The 23,448-nt window shown below is 38.6% G+C and overlaps 1 protein-coding gene across 1 annotated transcript; it reads left to right on the top strand.

The window, feature by feature from the left end:
* Window positions 1-2,630: 2,630 nt before the first annotated feature.
* LOC310939986 (aquaporin-3-like) lies at window positions 2,631-13,506 on the top strand (the record flags this gene model as incomplete). The annotated part of the gene is made up of 6 exons (XM_083904880.1): window positions 2,631-2,738; window positions 4,795-4,921; window positions 7,612-7,749; window positions 9,177-9,295; window positions 11,802-12,019; window positions 13,326-13,506. 6 exons carry the CDS (start codon window positions 2,631-2,633, stop codon window positions 13,504-13,506), a joined length of 891 nt encoding a protein of 296 aa, XP_083761006.1.
* Between the last annotated feature and the right edge of the window lie 9,942 nt (window positions 13,507-23,448).

Below are 23,448 nucleotides of genomic sequence, written 5' to 3' on the forward strand. Positions count from 1 at the left end.
GAAATCTGCACTCATATTCTACACATACCCCATACACTCATATGTCACTTTGTGGCACTTTAAGATATCGAACAAAGTTCAAGACACAAACGCATCACAGCTGTTATTCAGTGATCAAAGAAATAAATAAATAATAAAAAAAAGGTGATGGCTTACAGTGGGCTGAGGCAGGCAGCAAATCCAAAAAGCTATTAGCTGAACACCAAAGGTCCAGGAAGTCGATCCATTAGGCCAAACCCGAGGTGAAAACAGCACAAAAGGCTAATGAGACACAGGTGCAACAGAAATCTGCAGAGAGAGAGAGGGGAAAAAAAACAAACATTCTTCTTCTTCTTCTGTGTTGTTTTACGGCGAGTAGCAACCAGGTTCATTACTACACTGCCACCCACTGGGCTGATGAACCAGGGGGGGAAAATAGATGGAACTCACCAGGCATAAATATAACATACACATCTTTCTGTCTTTTGATGTTAGAGCAAAATAGAAAAAAAAAAAAAAACATTTCAGATAGTTCAAACTGTAGTGCATAGCTTTTAAAGGTGCATTATGTAATAAATCTAAAGCAACTGGTCATAAAATTCCCCTAATATGTCACAGAGACTCAGGAATAATGTCCATATAACTAGTGAACTAGTGAACTCACCAACAACAACAGTACAGCCAAAACATTTGCATTAAAAAAATATATTTTGCAGACTGCAAATCATGTTTATGTTTTTGAAATCCTGTTTTGGCATGTGGCGCCACCTACCGCCGTCTACCAATCATTGCAGCTAGTAGAGTCTCAGCTGCCGAGCAACCACGGGTCGCCAGTTTCGTCAGGAAAAAGACCTCGGTATTTTGAATTTGAATGTCGTAACCGTTTTTGGCCACATTCTTACATGTGGCACCTTTAAATATAAACAAATCTGGTTACATTCACATAATGCTGGTTAAGCTGCACATGACAATCTCTGTATTTCTCAGTGCAGCAGTTTTTTTTTAGATCTCTTATTGCCCAGTAAGATTCTACGGACGATGTACGGCCACACTTTTTCGGTGCTGCTGCATTCGTCTCGTGCGCAGAGCAACGTGCCGGATAGCTCGCCGCTCTCACCTGCTGCTCACGCTGGGCGGCTTCTTGTGCTCATTTCGGGGGGGGAAAGCAGCTGTTGTCACTGCGTGGCCCTGTCCAGGCGGTTTGGTCTGCTTACAAAAATGCAGTGTGGAAGGAAAACCAAACCAAATTAAGGTATGAAAAGTTCCGCCTGAAAAAAAGTTTAAAAAAAAGTAACCCCTGTGTGAACGGACAGATGGACAGAAGCAACGGCAACATTGCGCGAGTAAATCGAGACGGTTGGAGTAAGACTATAGACGCAAAGAAGAACCAACAAAAAGTTCTAAAAGTGAACAATACAGCATAAAAAATACAGTTTTGATGGGATAAAGGTTACTTGTCCCCACCTGCCTCTGTGCTGCTGCTGTATCCACACAAATGCTCCCTAAGTCAGGTGAAGATTTGCTCTCCAGAGCCTAAGGATGTACCATAAAAAAAAAAAAATGTGCATCATTTCTGTTTTTGAAAGACCAAACAGAGACAGAACAACAACAACAAAAACAAAACATCACCGAAAGTTACACACTGCAGCTTTAAACATCAAAGGTTTCATTTATTTAAAATTGGCTTTCGGGTGTTTTTGTATTTACAGCTACGTAATCATTATGCAAATCACCCTATTATTATTATTAATTTTTTTTTATTATTATTATTGTCTGGTCCAAAACCTCAAGGACATGAAGACACACAACATACAGGAAATTGTCCTTTGAAATGAACTTTTAAATCACGTCAGAAACAATAGAGCCAACTATAGCGAACACAAGTCTGACCATCCTTAGGTAGAGATGCAACGATATGATGAGCACGGTATCTTTCAGTATCCATGGCGACCGATTCTTCCTATATACAGTGGAGGGGTTACTGTGCGCGTCCCACTGTTTACCTGTTTATCTTTCATACATTAACTTTTAATATGGAGAGCCCTCCACAGCAAGTGGAGAGATCGGTTAAGTGAAGGCCCTACTTGAATAATTGTTTGTTAAACTAGGTCATATATCTAGGTTAGAAGAGGTCAACAATATATCAGCGCAGTCGATATATGATGCCACTTCACTTTTTTTGGGGAGCAGATGTTTGCCTAGTTTTCTTTTATTTCCCTCTAATTTATACAATATAAGAGTTTACCAATAATGATGCTCATTGCTTAAACATTCATAGAACAATCTGCATTTTTTTTTTTTTTTTTTTAATGTATGAACTAAATATACACGAAAAACTAAACCGCCCAATAAACCTTTAGTTGACAGAATAAGGTTTTTGCACACTTATGGAATGTCTTGAGAAAAAGTCAAATAGTTATAATCAGTTGTTTATTTGGAATAATAATTGGCCTATTTATTATTCCAGTGTAGAGCTTTATTTTCATATTTGCAGGCAGTCTTTTTTTTTTTTTTTTTTTTCCTTTTTTCTCTAAGTCAGGGAGGGATTCACAGGAGACCTTTAAAAAGCCGATGCACAGCTTCCCCCCCGTCAGATATTCATTATTAGACCGCAGAGCTCAACCTCAAGATAATCATACACTAACTGAATCATGGGAAAACATAGAGACATTTTGAAGAAAATGGCAGCGATCTTTCAGGTCCAACACAAGCTCCTCCGCCAGGGCCTGGCCGAGTGTCTGGGAACACTGATTCTGGTGGTGAGTGGAGTTTTTTTTTTTTTTGTGTTGATATAATATGAGAAAAGGATAAATGACTGAAGTGCTACAATGTTCAGTATAAGGTACAGACTTGCTGTATTTCTCCTTTCATTAAAATGAAGTTAAATGTACGCTGAGCTACTGTATTATTCAATAAATGGCAGAAAGTGAATGTTAACTTGCACTACTTGTGTATTCAAGAAATATATGGATTTGCTTTTGGGGAAAAAAAAGCTTCAGTTAAACTTTAACTAAAACATCTTGTTTTGCGTTTTGACACAAAATGTGTCTTTTTAGTGTCATTTTTTTAGAATATTTCTTGAATATTTCTTGAATCTACAGTCACTCTCACGATCACCACGAAGCATTCCTCCGCACGTTCACGTCACGTACTTAATATTAGAAGCCAAACGCAAATACAATAACAAACGCACGGTCATTAAATATTAAGGTAAAGCGGCACTGCTGAATAATGTATCGCGCAACGCCGAGAGACGCGAGACTGCGAGTTAAAATAATTACCGTCTCCGATGTATCCACGTAAAACGCAGGTAAGCACGTCCGAATTAAAGGCGAACAAGCATTCAAAGTTTCACGAAAGAGCACGTCCTAAAGCCTCACACCAGATTTCAAGTTTAACGCAAGGGAAGATATTTTGAAAATGCATTTTTCAGTATTGGACATATTACTTTGAGACTTTGAGGTGAAGGTCTTATCATGTCTGACTGACTTTAATGTTCAGAGGTTGCTTTTGCCGTACACTCTTAGAAATAAGAGTTCCAAAACGGTCCCTAAGAAAGGGTTTTTCAAGGCTTCTTGGTAACACTAATGGTTCCAGTAAGATCCATTTTGATCCAGAATAAAGGGTTTTAAAGGGTTTATTGGTGGAACCCTCCAAAAGGGAACCTTTTTATAACGTTTCCACCTGGAGCCAAGAAGGGTTCTTCTATGAGGACAAGTATGGAGTTAGATTTGTGTCTTTATTATTCGATCAAAAAAAAGTTTGCTTCAATCAAAAAAAAACGTTTTCAATCAAAAAAACATTCACTTCAATCAAAAAAAACCTTTTCAATCAAAGAAAAACAGTGTTCAAATGTATGTTTTTGAGTCTCAGATATATTTTTGCATCCAAACAATTTTTTTCTTTGATTAAAATTGTTTTTTTTGATTGAAGTGAATGTTTTTTTGATTGAAAAATTTTTTTGGGATTGAAGCAAACTTTTTTTTGATTGAATAATAAAGACACAAATCTAACTCCATAGACAAGCCAAAGAACGCACTTTTATTTCTAAGAGTGTATGGGTAAAGACATGTTGCCTCTCCTCTCATTAAATCCCTGCTCCCTTAGATGTCAATTAGTTCAAAAAAAGTCATTTTTAATGTGTATTCTTACTTCCTGACTCCTTGATCAATCATTTTTCCTTTCACTTCAATGACACACTTTCAAGAGCGATTTCAGCACCGACTTGAACCTGTTTCACCACACTACGTAGGAAGCCACCGGATTCTTTTAAATCCAAGCAAAAATATTTTTTGGGCCAGTGCATAACCACCTGGAATCCATCCATCCATTTCCCCGTGGTGTCCTGTAGACAACACAAACATCAGGACAGGGCAACCGGTGGCGAAGCACCAGTCCGTTTGTTATTCCGATCTGTTAATGCCACGATCCCCTTTTTGCTCCCTTGGTAATCCAGTCCCCTTTGGTTGGTCAGTGCGGGCTTCTCCGTGGCGGATTGGCTCTGCAGGTGGAGTTAAGCGTTCAGGATCAATATTCCGACACAAAGCCCACCCATAACATACACAAGACCTACAAGGTCACGTGAGACACACCCTGGATAAAATGAAAAACAGAGCTCAGTTGGACGTGACATCCAGGTCTGGTCACTGCGGGGCTTTCTTTATTATTCTCTTTGAAGTTTTTCTCCCCACACAAAACAACACTCCAGCTCACGGTTTGCTTGCTTCACAGGCTCATTTGGGAAATGTTGAAAAGGCAAGCAAAGGTGCATATAATATAATGTGGTCAGTGAATTGTTCCATTTCCTTTATCCAGATGTTTGGATGTGGCGCAGTAGCACAGATGGTGCTGAGTAAAGGATCCCACGGCACATTCCTCAGTGTTAACCTTGCTTTTGGATTCGCTGTGACCTTGGGTATCCTTGTAAGTGGACAGATCTCAGGTGAGGATCAAGTATATATATGTATACACTCAACAATAAAGTCATACGTTTGTCTCTTTTACACCGTTTTTATGCACTTTACAGTTCAGAGTTTACGACATATTTAGTATTTATTCCACTCCTCATCTTTACATTATGTACAATTTGTTGTGTGTCTTGCTGCTGCTATACTCTAATTTCCCAGTTTGGGATTAATAAAGTACATATATTCTATTCTATTTTATTGTATTCTATTCTATTTCGTGGCCACGAAATATGTATAATGTCCATCCATCCAGTTTTATTTTCAACATTATACTGGGAACAAATTAGTATTTCATGCGCACGTTTTACATATTTTGTGGGAAGGAATAAGTATTTTGTGCGCACATTATATGTATTTTGTGGGTACAAATTAGTATTTTGTGTGCACGTTTTACGTATTTTGTGGGAACAAATTAGTATTTCGGGCGCACGTTTTTCATATTTTGTGGGAAGGATTTAGGATTTCAAGCGCACATTATATGTATTTTGTGGGTACCAAGTAGTATTTCTGGAGCACGTTTTACATATTTTGTGGGAAGGAATTAGTATTTTGTGCGCACATTATACATATTTTGTGGGTACAAATTAATATTTCGTGCGCACGTTTTACATATTTTGTGGGAAGGAATTAGTATTTTGCGAGCACATTTTACATATTTTGTGGGTACAAATTAGTATTTCGGCGCACGTTTTACATATTTTGTGGGAAGGAATTAGGATTTCAAGCGCACATTATATGTATTTTGTGGGTACCAATTAGTATTTCTGGAGCACGTTTTACATATTTTGTGGGAAGGAATTAGTATTTTGTGCGCACATTATACGTATTTTGTGGGTACAAATTAGTATTTCGGGCGCATTTTTTACATATTTTGTGGGAAGGAATTAGTATTTTGTGGGCACATTATACGTATTTGCGCACGTTTTACATATTTTGTGGGAAGGAATGAGTATTTTGTGCGCACATTATACGTATTTTGTGGGTACAAATTAGTATTTCGGGCGCATGTTTTCCATATTTTGTGGGAAGGAATTAGTATTTTGTGCGCACAATATACGTATTTTGTGGGAACAAATTTGTATTTCGGGCCCCATGTTTTACATATTTCGTAAACATGTCATTTTATTCTTTTTCTGTCCTTTTTTCATGAGTAATAAAACATTATGAACATTATATTATCAGTAAATAATACGAATAAAGCATATAATGCTAGCTGAATTTGTGTAGCTGAATAACATACATGTGAGATAGGTGGGGCCCAGTATTCACAAAATATGAAGTTGAACTTCTTAAAATATGAAGTTTAAAATCTCGTCAAATTGGGCTGCAGTCATTTGCATCGCTGTCATAATGTACCTGTCATTCAAAGACGAGCTCTCCCCAACTTCCATCAGCAAAAACAGGAAGTCATTATGACTGACGGGTTGACAGACACTAAATATCACTAAAGGTAAACTTGCAGTTATGTGGAGTGCAGTACTTTCCACACCGATGTGTTTTTCCGGGTCGACTGACAGCTCGAGGCAGCAGGGGGAAACAGAACAAGAAAGCAGTGGACGGAAGAAGGCTTAGTTTAGTAAAGAGAGAGCGACACACACACACACACACACACACACACACACACACAAAGGTGGAGAGAGGGGACACTTACCCCCTTAACTTGAAAACGATGTGGTCTGTAATTGAAAGAAAAAGTGAGCGAGTCCGTGCTCAATCCCTGGAATCTTCCGTCAAAAGCAACACAACTACAAAGGCTTCACTCATGGTCACGTCTTTCTACGCCTTTATAATGAGGCTGTCCTCCTCTAACACACGCTGCAGTGGAGAAAAGACGCGTGTTTAATTAGGTATCTCCAACCCTGACACGATTAAAGTATGAATACATGCGTTGCAACCCACGTGAGTGCGCCATCAGTGCAGCCCCCCCCCCCCCTCCTTCTCATGAAAGGTGAGGGTGGGGAAAAAAAAAAGGGATACTTTCTGAATCTTTTCATCCTTCCAATTTAATTTGCGTCACGGGGACCTTCCATCCTAACAGGACTTTACTAAGACCACAATTACTGGATATATGGTTTTGCTCAGAAGAGCTCTCCTCCAGCTGCATGAGGGAAAAAAAATGAGGCTCGGTTGTACTGCTGTATAAAGATAAAACAGGCACGTGTTTGCTTTCTCTTATTGAGAATCTAAGGCTACGTTCACATTACCAGCCATGTTGTTTCGATTCAAACTGGATTCAATTCTGAATTCAAGTGTCATGTGTCTGAAAGTGACTGCTCTATCCGATACAGTACATGTTGCAAACGTCCAAGGCAAGAAAAACTCTGGTGCCTCGTGATCTGAATGTATCCAGACACATTTTTAAAGGTATACACTCTTAGAAATAAGGGTTCCAAGGGTCCTTCTACAAGGGCTGAGGTTCTACCTGGAAAAAAAAGTTTTATTTCAAGGGTTCTTGGTAACACCAATGGTTCCAGTAAGAACCATTTTGATCCAGAGAACCCTTTAAAACCCACTTTCCTGAATAAAGGGTTTTAAAAAAAGGTTATTGGTGGAACTCTCCAAAAAGGTTCCAAGTGGAAAATGGGTCCAAATGGGTTCTCTTTTGAGGACAAGCCTTTTATTCCTAAGAGTGTAATACCAAGTTGTCTATTTGTCTCATCTTCAGGTGGTCATCTGAACCCAGCAGTGACTTTCACACTGTGCTTACTGAAGAGAGAGCCATGGAGGAAGTTCCTGTTGTTTTTCGTCTTCCAGACTCTCGGCGCCTTCCTGGGCGCAGCAATCGTATTTGGCATGTATTCTGGTATGTGAACCTGCAACGAGAGAAAAGAAAATCTAATTAATTTAGATGTCTGCATTTTGTTCACAATATCCAGCTCGTAAATGTACGATTGGCAGACGGACAAAAACTACAAGTTAATGACATTAATTGATGGCATTTCCAAGTTTCCAAAAAAATTTGAAAATAATTTTTTTTTTTTTATATTTTTGACTTTGAAACTTGAGATCTTGAGTTTCCAAAAAATTATAAAGAAAAAAAAAAATCTACTTTTTTTGTTTTTAAAAACTCCAGATCTCGAGTTTCCAAAAAAAAATTAAAATAAAAAATATTTTTTTATTTTTTTATATTTTTGACTTTGAAACACGAGATTTCAATTTTTTTTTGTTTCGTAATTTTATTTTCTCATGTCACTTCGGGGGGCTCCGTATTTTTATGAACAAAGCGCAAAGAAAAACTGTCTAATTTTGTGACTTCTACACATTTATTGCTACTTTACTGTATATCCCTATTAAAAACAGAATATAAAATGAATCATAACTTTGACTCAACGACACATAAGAAGACAAAAACACACACAAAACATGTGTTAAAAGCCTGAATAGGTGACCTACATAATATAATTTCACACCCCAGGATGTCCATATAAGGAGTTGTGCATTATCCTCACGGCAAATTATCACAGACCCGTGCCATGTGAGCACTAAGGGCAAAAAAAAAATCCACAATTGACTGGTTTCACTCATGACCAAAGCTAAACCTTGAGTTATCTGACAGGTATTTCGATAATTAAAATGCGTATTGATTTGAAACTTGTATATATATTAAAGGTGCCATATGTAAGAATGTGGCCAAAAACGGTTACTATCTTCAAATTCAAAACACAGAGGTATTTTAACTTAACTGGCAACCCGTGGTTGCTCGGCAGCTGAGGCTCTACTGACTGCAATGATTGGTAGACGGCGGTAGGTGGCGCCACATGCCAAAACATGATTTCAAAACATAAACCTGATTTGCAGTCTGCAAAATATTTGTTTTTATGCAAATATTTTGGCTGTACTGTTGTTGTTGGTGAGTTCAGTTTGTTATATGAACATTATTCCTGAGTCTCTGTGACATATTAGGAGGATTTTATGGCCAGTTTACTTTAGATTTATTACATAATGCACCTTTAAGTTTTAAATGGCCTAAGTGTATAAGCAGTAATTCAATCTGGTAGCAAATCCAACATTTTATTCTCATAACTGTAGTTGAGAGAAAAAACTAATTTCTATGTGTAATTAAACAGCAAAGGACAAATGTGACTTATATTGTCGGCACGGCTCCAGACAGCTCTCTTGTGTTTTTGTTTTTTAAAAAACAAATGTAATTTAAAAAGAGAAAGAAAAGGGTAAAACATTTTCTAAACGTAATACTATTTTGAAATGTGATTTTTTGCAACGTTTCACCAGATGCATTATGGGACTTTGGTCACGGGGAGCTGATTGTGGTCGGGGAGAATGCCACTGCAGGAATTTTTGCCACATATCCATCCAAACATCTCACCCTGGTTAATGGATTCTTCGATCAGGTAACAATGACTTTATATTGTAATACCTTGTATTTGATAATGTTCCTCATTTTGATCGCGGGAACGACGTGTCAAGCAGCACATCTGACATGTCAGACCGTCCAGCTGCAACATCTGAAGTGCCCAACAAAGGTGTCACGAAAATCTATTCGCTAGTATATATAATATAAATATAATTTTTTTTTAATATAAATATAAATATTTTTTTACAGTCTGAGGTCACAGTGATCACATTCAGCTAAACCGACTGCAGCGCTGACTCAAAACATGGGGGAAACGAGAAAGAGGTCTGCCGAGTGAGTCACGTCCTCTGAAGGCAAAGTACAGACCGCAGACATATCAGTGTGACCGACTTGCATTTTCTTCACGGCTGGAGCACCAATATTGTTATTGCTCTGAAACAAATACGACTGAATATGGAAGTCTGGCAATGCAGCAAATGACCTCGCAGCCAAAATACATCACTCCACTTGAACCTGTTCAAAGAAGCAGATATTGTAATGTACAGGCAGGTAGGTAGGTGTGGAACTACTAGTAGTAGTTTTTTTGTTGTAGTATTTATTATTTTTGATGGATATTATTTTTGTATGTCTGACACTTGTTTCTGTGTGGTCAAACTTTCTAACGCTGAATTTTAATGCCCTCCTTACAATGACTTTTATGGTAAAAAATAAAAAAAAAGCCTGTGAACCAGTGAATCAATCTGATTTATAAGGATTTATGTTAGAGCACTGTGTCTCTGAGTCTGAGTGCACATTAATTGAAAGCTCATCTTTGAATGGGAAAAAATAATGAAAATCCTCTAAGAGACTCTAATACCTGCACTTTGAGCAACTGTATAACGAGAGTTCCCTATAGGTTCTACACAAGACTGATAAAGTTGTGTTTCGGCACATTGATATATATTAGTGTAGAGAATTTACAAACTAAAAGTCAAATTTGCACTTTTTTAATCTCATATTTGAGACGCAATAAAAGTTTTCCATAAGTTCTGGACAATACTGACAAGGTTGTGTTAAGAACATCTATGACGACTTGAAGTATAGCCCATCCAGGTGACAAAATGCACACTTTGGAGGATGCAGCCTTCACTATTAGGACACACAGCTACTGTACTGTCTTGCATTTGGAGGGCAGGTTTAAAAGGAGCTCAGAGGCAGTGGTTATGATCGTACCGACAAGCAACCTGGAAAGTTACACAGGTCACAACAACATCACACAGAGGACCGTCCCGGGATAAACGCCCTGAGGTCGGCCCACACTGTGGAAAAACAAGCAAACTCCACACAGAGAGGTCCCTGCACACTCTGACTACTCTACAAAACACTTCCTCTGTATCAAAAGTATCAAAAATAATGCAATACTACGGTTGCCCTGAGGTGCAAAACACAAACGCAAAACACATCACAAATCAAAAACACAAATCACAAACAAAAATCAAATAATACAAACGCAAATCAAAAACACAAACGCAAATCACAAATGCAAATCAAAAACACAAAAACATTAACTCAAAACGCAAACACAAAAGCAGAAAACACGAAATCATTAACTCACTTTAGCTCACTCAGTATTTTCATGTTTTCTGCTTTTGTGTTTGCGTTGTGAGTTAATGTTTTTGTGTTTTCTGCGTTTGTGTTGTGTGATTTGTGTTTGCGTTGTGAGTTAATGTTTTTGTGTTTACTGCTTTTGTGTTTGCGTTGTGTGATTTGTGTTTGCGTTGTGAGTTAATGTTTTTGTGTTTTCTGCTTCTGTGTTTGCGTTGTGTGATTTGTGTTTGCGTTGTGAGTTAATGTTTTTGTGTTTTCTGCTTTTGTGTTTGTGTTGTGAGTTAATGTTTTTGTGTTTTCTGCTTTTGTGTTTGTGTTGTGAGTTAATGATTTTGTGTTTTCTGTTTTTGCGTTTTTGATTTGCATTTGTGTTTTTGATTTGCCTTGGTGTTTTTCGATTTGCGTTTGTGATTTGCGTTTGTGTTTTGCACCTCAGGGCCACCGTACGATACACCTGACTCAGCGTTTGAGTTTTGCAGCTCCGTTATGCTGCCCCTTCAGGCTAAGATGAGTACCAACGGTGCTGCTGTACACTCACACACAGCTCCTGAGATGTCACAGCATGTGAAGCGATCGATATCCTATCCACTGCGCCTCACATTCTAAATGCTGTGAAAGTTGTTTGTTCTCAAATCCATACCTGTGGTGATGCAACATGCAAACTCAAGAAAGTTCTGGAGAAAAAACGATCCACAGTCAGACAAAGTCAGTCTCTGAGGTGCATCCGCTGTCTATTGATGTCAGAACGCTGAAGTGGACAGTGGAAGTTCAACAGTTCAAAAGTTAACACACAATTGACGGATTATACATTCATCTCTCAACTTTTTACAGAGGAGTTTGCTCTCTGTCACACCTCAGAGGAGAAATACTGGGGCGGAAAAAAATTGTCTTTTGTACTTGTTTCAATGCTGACTCTGATGAAACTAATAGATTTCTGTCCCTGTTCCGTATCGCAGCTCATTGGAACAGCTGCATTGATTGTTTGCGTCCTGGCCATCGTTGATCCACACAACAATCCAGTCCCCAGAGGCCTGGAGGCCTTCACTGTAGGCTTTGTGGTGTTAGTCATTGGCCTCTCTATGGGCTTCAACTCTGGGTATGCTATTAACCCGGCCAGGGACCTGGGACCACGTCTCTTCACAGCTCTGGCAGGCTGGGGTGGAGATGTTTTCTGGTGAGTATCGAAAGCTATTTTCTCACAATGAAGTCTTGCGATCAGGACACGGTGCGAGTTAAGACGTTCTTCACCTGCCAGTGACTGAATTTAATACATTTGTCGTGTTGTGTAGCTATTGTATTTTGAAGGGGTTTAGTGTGTGTGAGTTAAGGGCCGTAAACGTAACATAACATCAGCCAGAGGTGTCGTCAGAGCCGCTTCTTGCTATATGCGGACTATGCAGTTGCATAGGGCCCCACAGCCACCAGGGGGGGCCCCCAAACTGCAAGTTCAGACTCATATTTTATTATATTTTTAAGAATTAAAAGTACCTGTCTTTATTTGCATGTATTGGATGCATTCATTATGCATATATTTGCAAAGCATGTAAGTGTTTGTGGGGTTAGGAAAAAAAAAAGTTAGGAATCTCTACCTCGAGTTTGAAAAAATAGGGGCCCCAAATAGTATCTCGCATAGGGCCCCCAAACAGCAAGAAACGGCCCTGGGTGTCGTTAACAAAAGGTGCTGGTGTGGTTTCTGTCGAGTTCCTCGTGACTATAAACAAAACCTGGGAGCTGCAGAGGGGACTGAAGTTGCTGCAGCCTCCCTGAATTAATTATTGCATTCAACTCAGAAGAAGACAAGAGATTACTAGCACCCTCACTTTCCCTTCGATGTGTGTGTGGAGAAAACAATACTACCGTCATTATGCTCAGATTAAGTGACGTTCGACTGATTCAGGAGCGATAAATCTGGACGATGGAGGTTTAAAACTTATTTTCCGAAATCATAAGGCCAAGTTTGACATACTTTTTTGGCCTTAGTATCAAAAGACGCACTTGCTCTATTCAAAAAAAAAAAAGTGTTGGTGCAATGGTGCGACGTAACCTTGTGATCGCGTTGCTCTTGCTCGTATACGTGTCTGAAACACATACAGTACTGTAATGTATTTGTGTGCACAAAAGACACTGCACGTGTCCCCTGGGAAATAAAAAAGGAGACTGATTTTAAAGAACAGCTGACAAAATTGAAGCCCGAGTCGAGCCGGTGGTGTTTGACTCAAATAACCAGGGGGGGGGGGCAATGAGCATCTAGTCTGGTCAAGAAGGGGCCGGTCAAGACAAAAGGTTACAACAGTTTGGCAATAATGAGCTTACAATTACACAATAAGTAAAAGTGTTTGTCTTGGTATGGAATGACGTGTGCTTCGAATCCCTGTTAACTCCCTGTTTATATTCTGATTTCCTCATTTAATTTCTTTTACTATGTGTACGTGGAATCACAATTCTAATCTGAGCCTGTTTGTTTGTTTTTTCTGTTACAGTGCAAACACCTACTGGTTCTTTGTGCCGACCTGTGTCCCATTCTTGGGTGCGATGGTGGGTGTGCTGATGTACCAGCTCATGATTGGTCACCATTTAGAGGGCGAGGTGCAAGAGAAGCAAAAGGAGGAGGAGGAGGAAAGGTTGAAACTTTCCACTGTTTCAGCGAGCGAAGACGCATGAGCTCATCTTTTTTTCTTTTTTGGTTTCCAAATACTGCTATGACTTAGCGGATAATATTCTGACCTGACACCTACAGTGTGTCTTTTGATATTGAGGAAAACAAGTTTGTTTTTTTTACGTATTATTTTAACTAACACCGCTTTTTTTGTACAACACGTAACCAATCGTTGTATTGTCTTGTCATTATCGCCCCCCGACGACGATCGCGAATCAAAGGCACGGACTGTTCCTAAGCGCGCGGCACTTTGTTTTTTCAATTCATTTCCACTCAACTCCAGTGAAGTCTTTTATTTCTGCCCGGAGCACACATGAAGCTGTTTTTCTTTCACGCTAACATGACTAACAAACGAAACGTGTCAACTCAGAGGGAGGGAGAAAAAAAAAAGAAGAAGCAAAAACAAACAACACAGTCTAAGTTGAGGAGGTTTTGGGACAGGTGCCTTGTTCGATTCTTGTTCAAGGTGAACAATGTTTTAGCACAATATCATAAAATCATTCACGAAGCTTGTTTTCTACTCCAATTACTTCCGTTTGTAAGACAATTGCATGTAACCTCAGGCTTCCCGGGCTGGAGGCATATTCTTACACACACACACACACACACATTTGACATCTGCTATAAATCAATAAAAACACTGTCAATCAAGGCATTACACATAACACATAGTCGTGTCACATTTTTTAAATTGTGTCTCCTTCATTATGTTCCTCTCATTTCCCGCCTTGTTCCAACCTCGTCTATTATGTGCTCACAGTTAGATTCAAGCAGCATGGGGAGACTTTCTACATTGAGCACATGAAGGCAAATTAAAGAAAAAGTATGCATGATATAACATTGTTATTATTTAAAGGTGCATTGTGTAATAAATGTAAAGCAACTGGCCATAAAATCCTCCTAATATGTCACAGAGACTCAGGAATAATGTTCATGTAACAAACTGAACTCACCAACAACAACAACAGTACAGACAAAATATTTGCATTAAAAAAAACAATTTTTGCAGACTGCAAATCATGTTTATGTTTTGAAATCATGTTTCGGCATGTGGCGCCACCTACCGCCGTCTACCGATCATTGCAGTCAGTCGAGTCTCAGCTGCCGAGCAACCACGGGTTGCCAGTTACGTCAGAAAACGAAACATTTGTGTACTAACCGTTTTTGGCCACATTCTTACATATGGCACATTTAACAAATAAAAGAAAAGTACAATTATTTGCTCTAGATGTCTTTTTAGTATGTCGTATATTCAAAAATTATTTTTTATTTGATGCAGGGTGAAATGGCAAATGGCTCAATCCAAAGTTGTCACCATTGAAAGATAAATAACCTCTCAAATTAAAAGACCTGTGAGGCCTACAATGCACGAACAAACATTCGGCCTCTGAAGGCTGGATACCTGTCTCGGGAGCTCGGTTAAACAATGCAGATCCAGTTTCCAGGTCGTCAGGTTTCACTTGAGTTACAGGTAAGAATGAGGTTCATTCGGGTCACACAATCTGGAACTCCCTGTTTTAATAACTCCCTGAGTAATGCAGTTCCTTTAAGGGCCACGTTTCTTTGCTAAAACAACAAATAATTGCTCCTCCGACACTTTATTGGACCACATCCAGAAGATAATATAGGAACCGTGACTGCGATTCGAAAATAACATAGTGAGTCGAGTTCAAATCAGTGACTTTAGCACCCTACTGTACAGGTTATCAAATCAGTATCTTCTCATATGTAAAAAAAATATATATATATATAAATATATGAATAATAATTAACCTTGCTCGATGGCTGGATTAAACAGTTTAAGTAGTGGTTTTCATCGCCTCGAAACATTTGCATATTCAGAAGCAGGAAACCCGATGCGTTCCACCTGTTCCCATATGTATAATAATAATTAAATCCTGCGCGTGAGATATTTGCATAAATTGGACGCAAAACAATTACCGAGATAATTGTATGCATGCCGACGCGTATAAGGCGTATGAGAAGCGCCACCGTTTAACAAGCCCGGGATGAAACCATGCCACCGTGTGACCTGGTTTGTCAACATACGAGCAATACGACGAATTAAACGCAGGCGATCTGAACGCTCCAGGTTTCACACATTGTGTGCCTTTTTGAACATTCAATTATGAAATAAATGGAGTTGGATTATGTAGGAAATGAGATTATTCACTCCCCCCCTTCTTACCCCACTGTTTCTTTGTGGGAAAACTAATGGAAACTTCATATGTATTATCTCATTTCCAAGGGGTTCATAGAATGAATCAAAACACAAAGACCCTCAACATTCCTCAGGTAAATGAATGATAGAAGGATAGGGGAATGAATGATAGGAGGATAGGGGAATGAATGATGAGGACAGGTGAATGAATGATGAGGACAGGTGAATGCATGATGAGGACAGTGGAATGAATGTTGAAGACAGGTGAATGAAGGATGAGGACAGTGGAATGAACGATGAGGACAGGTGAATGAATGATGAGGACAGTGGAATGAATGTTGAAGACAGGTGAATGAATGATGAGGACAGTGGAATGAACGATGGGGACAGGTGAATGAATGATGAGGACAGGGGAATGATAGGAGGACAGGGAAATGCATGATGAGGACAGGAATGATCAGGACAGGTGAATGAATGATGAGGACAGGTGAATGCATGATGAGGACAGTGGAATGAATGTTGAAGACAGGTGAATGAAGGATGAGGACAGTGGAATGAACGATGAGGACAGGTGAATGAATGATGAGGACAGTGGAATGAATGTTGAAGACAGGTGAATGAATGATGAGGACAGTGGAATGAACGATGAGGACAGGTGAATGAATGATGAGGACAGGGGAATGATAGGAGGACAGGGAAATGCATGATGAGGACAGGAATGATCAGGACAGGTGAATGAATGATGAGGACAGGTGAATGCATGATGAGGACAGTGGAATGAATGTTGAAGACAGGTGAATGAATGATGAGGACAGTGGAATGAACGATGAGGACAGGTAAATGAATGATGAGGACAGGTGATTGATAGGAGGACAGGGGAATGATAGGAGGACAGGGAAATGAATGATGAGGACAGGGAAATGATGTGTAAAGGTGAATGAATGATAAGGACAGGGGAATGAATGATGAGGACAGGTGAATGAATGATGAGGTCAATGGAATGAATGATGAAGACAGGTGAATGAATGATGAGGACAGGTGAATCAATGATGAGGACAGGGGAATGAATGATGAGGACAGGTGAATAAATGATTAGGACAGGGAACTGATGAGTAAAGGTGAATGAATGGTGAGGACAGGAATGATCAGGACAGGTAAATGAATGATGAGGACAGTGGAATGAATGATGAGGACAGGTGAATGAATGATGAGTACAGGGGAACATTAAAGAATCCCAACCATATTAATAATGATACATTTTAAACTACTTTTTTTTACTTTAACTTGAGTACATTTTTAGACCAGTACTTTTACTTGTACTTAAGTAAAATTTGATCAAAATAGTGGTACTATTACTCGAGTAGAATATTTCAGTACTCTTTCCACCTCTGATTTTGGCTTTATATCAGAACAGCTGGTTGCTAAATAACCCGATATCATCACGACGGGTTGTTAAACAAGTTTTTAATAAAATGACGAGAGCCACCTTAAGTGTGTGTCATCTTGTAATGACCCTCGGGTTTTTAATTAGATGTTCTAACCACTTTAAAGAGGGTTGATGTACTTTCAAGTGAAAAACTAAAAACGTTTTTTTTCATCAGCTTGGTTGTGCAGCAGTAGCTTGCATTCGTGATTCCCTGACATGCAAATAGTGACATTTGCGACATTACAAATAACCTCCAAATGTTGCTGTTCATACGTCCCTTTTGGTTTCTAGTGCCTCAGGTGGTTATCGCTGTTAGAGAATTCGATCTTTGTTTGAAAGGGCACCAAGGGGAAGAAAGGTCAGGGGTATTTGCTCAAAATAACACTCCCAGTACGATTACACAACAAGAGACAAACACACATCAGAGGTCGACATCACAGAAACGGTGTCTTCTACAACAGCCGAGGCTTAATTAACATTATCGGAGCAGAAGAAGAAGAAGAGGAGGCAAATTCTGCATCAAAATATCAGGAGTGACATTTTTCCCCCCAAGTCTGGAAACGAATCAGTTAAATCTTACAAAGGGCTAAACTTCAGAGACGGCTGTTTTGACATTTGGAGTTTCTCTGTGGCGTGACCTTTGCAGCAGTTCAAACATACCTAGTGTCAATCTAACTACGCGGCTTCAAAATTAAAATATACCATCACACTGATTTGCAGAATGAAGAGCTAGAGTTAGGAGCAGGAGTTTGCCTTTTAAAAGATATCACAGCAAACCAAAGGGTGAGCTTGTGTCATCTTTTCAGCAGAGACAGTTCCATTACAAATGGGTTTGTAGATTTGAAAAAAAAAAAAGCATACATTTTAAATATGCTCTTTATTTTCTATGCGCTGGAGTCAGGTTTCTATAGGTGCCGGTAGCAGGGAAATCATGACAGAAATGCAAATGTTATACCGAGACCAGAAAATACAATCAGCAATGTGAACACCGAGAGTAATAAGAGCCTTCTCCACGGTTGACGTTTGTTTGTCGCCCTGCCCTCAGATCTCTACCAACATGTTGCGGGGCTCGCTGTGAAATATGTAAAATGTGCGCACACGCACTGATTTAAGATTCAATGCACCGAGTGCTGTATGTCACAGCCCAGCCTAAATCTGAATGTCATGCCACGTGCAGGCGTCTCAGTGCAGAGGGGGGGGGGGAAGCGACTTGAAAGCTTGAGCCACAGCTCCACTGTGTGGTCAAAAAGAGGAACTTCCTGAACACTTTCAAGTTCCCAGGACTTTGTATATATATATATATATACATATATATATACATATACACATATATATATATACACACATACTGTATATACACATATATATATATATAGGTGTGTTTATATATATATATATATATATATATATATGCGTGTATAAATATATATATATATGTGTGTGTATATATATGTGTGTATATACATATATATATATGTGTGTATATATATATATGTATATGTATATATATATATACACACACATATATATATACATATATACACATATACATATATACACATAAATGTATACATATATATATATACATATACAAATACATATATACATATACATATACATATACATATACATATACATATACATATATATACATATACATATATTATATTAAATATATAATATTCAAGAAAAAGAAACACACACACACACACACACTCTTATAGTTGAGTGCAGCTGCTCAGTATATTGAAACGTAATGAGTGAAGAGTGTTATGAACACGCCTTCAAAATCAGTTGCTGTCCAAACTAATATCGGTATTTCCAGCTAAGTCAAAGTCGCGTATTTACATAACATTAAAACGTATCAAAAGGAAGGAAAGCCCCAACATTCCTTGAATGAATGAATGAATGAATGAGCTGTGAGCGGGAATACAATTGTTGGTGGACAGGTGACGTTCCGAGCAAGGAGAAAAAAATACACGATGCAACATTTACATATACTGCAGATGTACTATAATAATATACGAGACTACAACCACCACCACTCCTAATGTCAACTATTGCAAAAATTAGAACCCAAATGCAAGGGTAGCAAAAAAATGAACAAAAGAGTCTTTCATAAAACAAAACAAACACAAAGAGAAGAATACCTCACACAACACAAAGAAGTTGAAACACAAGAAAACAGGAACAAAGGGTTGTGAACACTGGTGGAGGCAGGGCCAATAGAACCCAGATGAAACATCAGGCAGACAATCAGAACAGGAAGTACAACTCCACACTACAAAGAACTACAAAATAAAACAGGAAACTTACAAGACAAGAGGTAGGCATAAACAAAGAATACATACAACCGAATTAATTTATAAAGCTTATTTAAAACAACATAGTTGACCAAAGTGCTTCACGGAAAACTTGCAAAATGAACTGGAATCTGATAACTTGTACGAAAAAAACAACATTCCAGTCGTCTCTTGGATGCCGCGGTTTGTCGTGTCAACACCAACCAAGGAGTACAGTGACTTAGCGAAGTACTGGCAGAGCAGTAGTAGGAGTCTTTGTCCTGTGAGAAAATCCTCAAATAACTCTGATTGCAACTACGTCAAAGAACCATAAAACGTAAAAAAAGACAGAAGAATTGTTGAATTTTCATCACGATGGGATTCAACGTCAACGTGAAAAGTCGTCTAAATATTCATCTGTCAGGTTTTGAGGATAAACGGCTGCAGGTTGAGGCTCGAGTTTGTGCATATATTTTTTTTTTTCTCTTCTATAGTCGGTTTTCTCTTTCGCTCCTGAATTTATTCACAGGAATAAAATGCTCTGAGGTGCTGTTTATCTTTGGAACAAGACCATATCGCAACCATCCCGGGCAACAGGTTATTCCAGCAACTGTCTGCGAAAGTGGATACACAGGTTCAATGATAGTATTATAAAAAAACAACACATGAATAAGGGACCTTTGTCTTTTCATTATGCTCATCTAAATTCCTTAATACTTTCAATAAACCCCTCCACTGTCTGACTTTGCAACCGGGGCAGACACTTTTGTGTACTAAATCTGCGACAATAAGATCCTGTGATGTAATAAAACTGTATTACACACATCCGAAACTCTGCATACTCCAGTTGGTGACTCGGTGTCCTGCAGTTGCGTCAGATGATTCAGATTAAATGAATGATACCCACATTAACTGCGTTTTTGCTGCTGCAAAAAAAAAAAAGACCCAAACATTTACATGAGTCCATTTCAGATTTGTTTTTGATGGACTTTGATGGGCACTTTTTTTTGTCGTAGGTGTTCGACCAACCGCCGGATTGACGTAAATGAGCAAAGGTCCCAGAAGATGCTGCTCTATGCAAATGCGTGCAGCGAGGGAGTGACAATCTTGTGCATACGTGACAACGCGATAATCTCATCACATTGTTCAAAGACAAAGAAAACTATTTTAATTTCACTACGGTGAGAAGATGAAGACACAATAATAAAGCAAGCAGATACGGCACGTGCATGCAACTGGAGGAGAGGACGCCACACATGCCTCGTGCCTGAGACAGGTATGTCTGATATGAACTGATTGGATGAGTTCGGTCAAGGAAGAACAAACTAAGTATCGCTCACCAAGCTGTTCTTGTTATTGTATTCTAACACTTTCAGTAATAGGCAGGGTTGTCAGTTATGATGTAATATCTCCCCATCTCTCTATCTATGTATCTATCTATCTATCTATCTATCTATCTGTCTATCTGTCTGTCTGTCTGTCTGTCTGTCTGTCTGTCTGTCTGTCTATCTATCTATCTATCTATCTATCTATCTATCTATCTATCTATCTATCTATCTATCTATCTATCTATCTATCTATCTATCTATCTATCTATCTATCTATCCCTACCTACCCGTGGTGTCTATCTATCTACCTACCTACCTATCTATCTATCTATCTATCTATCTATCTATCTATCTATCTATCTATCTATCTATCTATCTATCTATCTATCTATCTATCTATCTATCTATCTATCTATCTATCTATCTATCTATCTATCCCTACCTATCTATCTATCTATCTATCTATCTATCTATCTATCTATCTATCTATCTATCTATCTATCTATCTATCTATCTATCTATCTATCTATCTATCTATCTATCTATCTATCTATCTATCCATCCCTACCTACCTGTCTGTCTGTCTGTCTGTCTGTCTGTCTGTCTGTCTATCTATCTATCTATCTATCTATCTATCTATCTATCTATCTATCTATCTATCTATCTATCTATCTATCTATCTATCCCTACCTACCTGTCTGTCTGTCTGTCTGTCTGTCTGTCTGTCTGTCTGTCTGTCTGTCTGTCTGTCTATTTATCTATCTATCTACTTACCTATCTATCTATCTATCTATCTATCTATCTATCTATCTATCTATCTATCTATCTATCTATCTATCTATCTATCTATCTATCTATCTATCCCTACCTACCTGTCTGTCTGTCTGTCTGTCTGTCTGTCTGTCTGTCTGTCTGTCTGTCTGTCTGTCTGTCTATCTATCTATCTATCTATCTATCTATCTATCTATCTATCTATCCCTACCTACCTGTCTGTCTGTCTGTCTGTCTGTCTATCTATCTATTTATCTATCTATCTATCTATCTATCTACCTACCTATCTACCTACCTACCTACCTACCTACCTATCTACCTATCTATCCAACTGCCTAAAAGCAACACTATGCTAATCTTGTTTGAACCCCATTCATACTTCTGAAATCGGTAACGTAAACAAAAAAAGATAAATATATGTGTATTTGCACATACACAGACAAATAAGCACATATCGTTAGCCTGATAGCATAAGTCATGTTTGAACGTTTTCCGGGAAAAAAAAAAATAATAATAATAATTAGGTTTAGGTTTTTTAAGTTAGGCAGATATGACAATTACCACAAAAATGACTTACGCGATTATGCTAATTGGCTAACGATACATTTGTTTCATTCATTGCTTTTATGCATTTGTGATCTTATATTTTTGGATATCTTTTGTGCAAATTTTAACTTATTCTGTCTGTAAAGAGTCCTTGAGTGACCTGAAAGGCGCTTTTAAATTAAATGTATTATTATTATTATTCAACATAAAACAACAAAAAAAAATCATTATCATCATCATTTTATATATATTAATATTGAAGAATATGTGTGATAAAGATGTTGGCGTCCTCATCGGTTTCCCGTAAACTTGAGTCTTCGTCATTATCTACTGTTACATTTCCACACACGTGTCCGTGTCCGTGTCCCAAAGACGCCGTCGTTCTGCCAAAATGTCCACGGCTCACATTTCCCGGCAAGAATGTCCACACCCTCTCTGATTGCAGACATGACGTGATGTGTGTCTATAGCTGTGTGTGCGCGACTGTGATATGCCAGGATCAACAATGACTTCTGATAGATGGACCTGTCATTGCATTCTCATCAATCCGATCCCTTATAAGCTCGCGAAACGACATTCCTCTCGTGGAATATTACCGTCTTCGAGACGGTAAACGCAGAGGAAACGCACAACGACGCGCCCTCTCTAAAAGTAATGACTATGCCTGCGCTCATTGATTTGTATGTGATTTATCCGTCACTCTATTCTACTGTTCTATATGATAATGTCTGAATTCAACAACGGTGTGTTTTTACATTGTACAAAAAGGAATCAAATTCAGTTTAAAGCTCGTCAGTAATGAAAAAAATAAAGACACAAAGTGCGTCTTCAGGTTAAAGTGAAGTCTTTTCGTGATGTGGCCGACTCGCATATTTATCCACGGTTGGTGCACAGGTATTTTATCTGTTTTCGAGCCAATCGGTGTTTTGATCTCTTTCAATGCACCTGTAATCTAATTCATGCCGAGCTGCAAACGGATGACGAGATCTCTTTTTTGAGAGCGTTGACATTAGACCGGGGGTGTCAAACATACGGCCCCGGGGGGCCAGAACTGGCCCGCCCAGAGGGTCCAATCCGGCCCACAGGATGAATTTTGGTAAAATGTCGATGTCAAATACAATATGTTTCACTTCCAGATACCTGTACCTAAATGTTATGTTTATAGATCCAGTGTTATGTTGTGTACATGGTAAATTTAGGCATAATATTGTTGAAATTGCACGTATATTTCTCAAAAAATGTCATGTTTTGTAAAAAGATACTTTGTGAAAAAAAAGTTCTTGCTATTATTTTACTGGTCCGGCCCCACTTGAGATCAAATTGTGCTGTACGTGGCCCCTGAGCAAAAATGAGTTTGACACCCCTGCATTAGAATGATCTTTCCATCAGTCCATCTGACACTAATATGATTTATGTGAGGCCATAGGTGCGTA

Source organism: Microchirus variegatus (assembly GCF_963457635.1).
Source record: "Microchirus variegatus genome assembly, chromosome: 1".
Taxonomy (NCBI): domain Eukaryota; kingdom Metazoa; phylum Chordata; class Actinopteri; order Pleuronectiformes; family Soleidae; genus Microchirus; species Microchirus variegatus.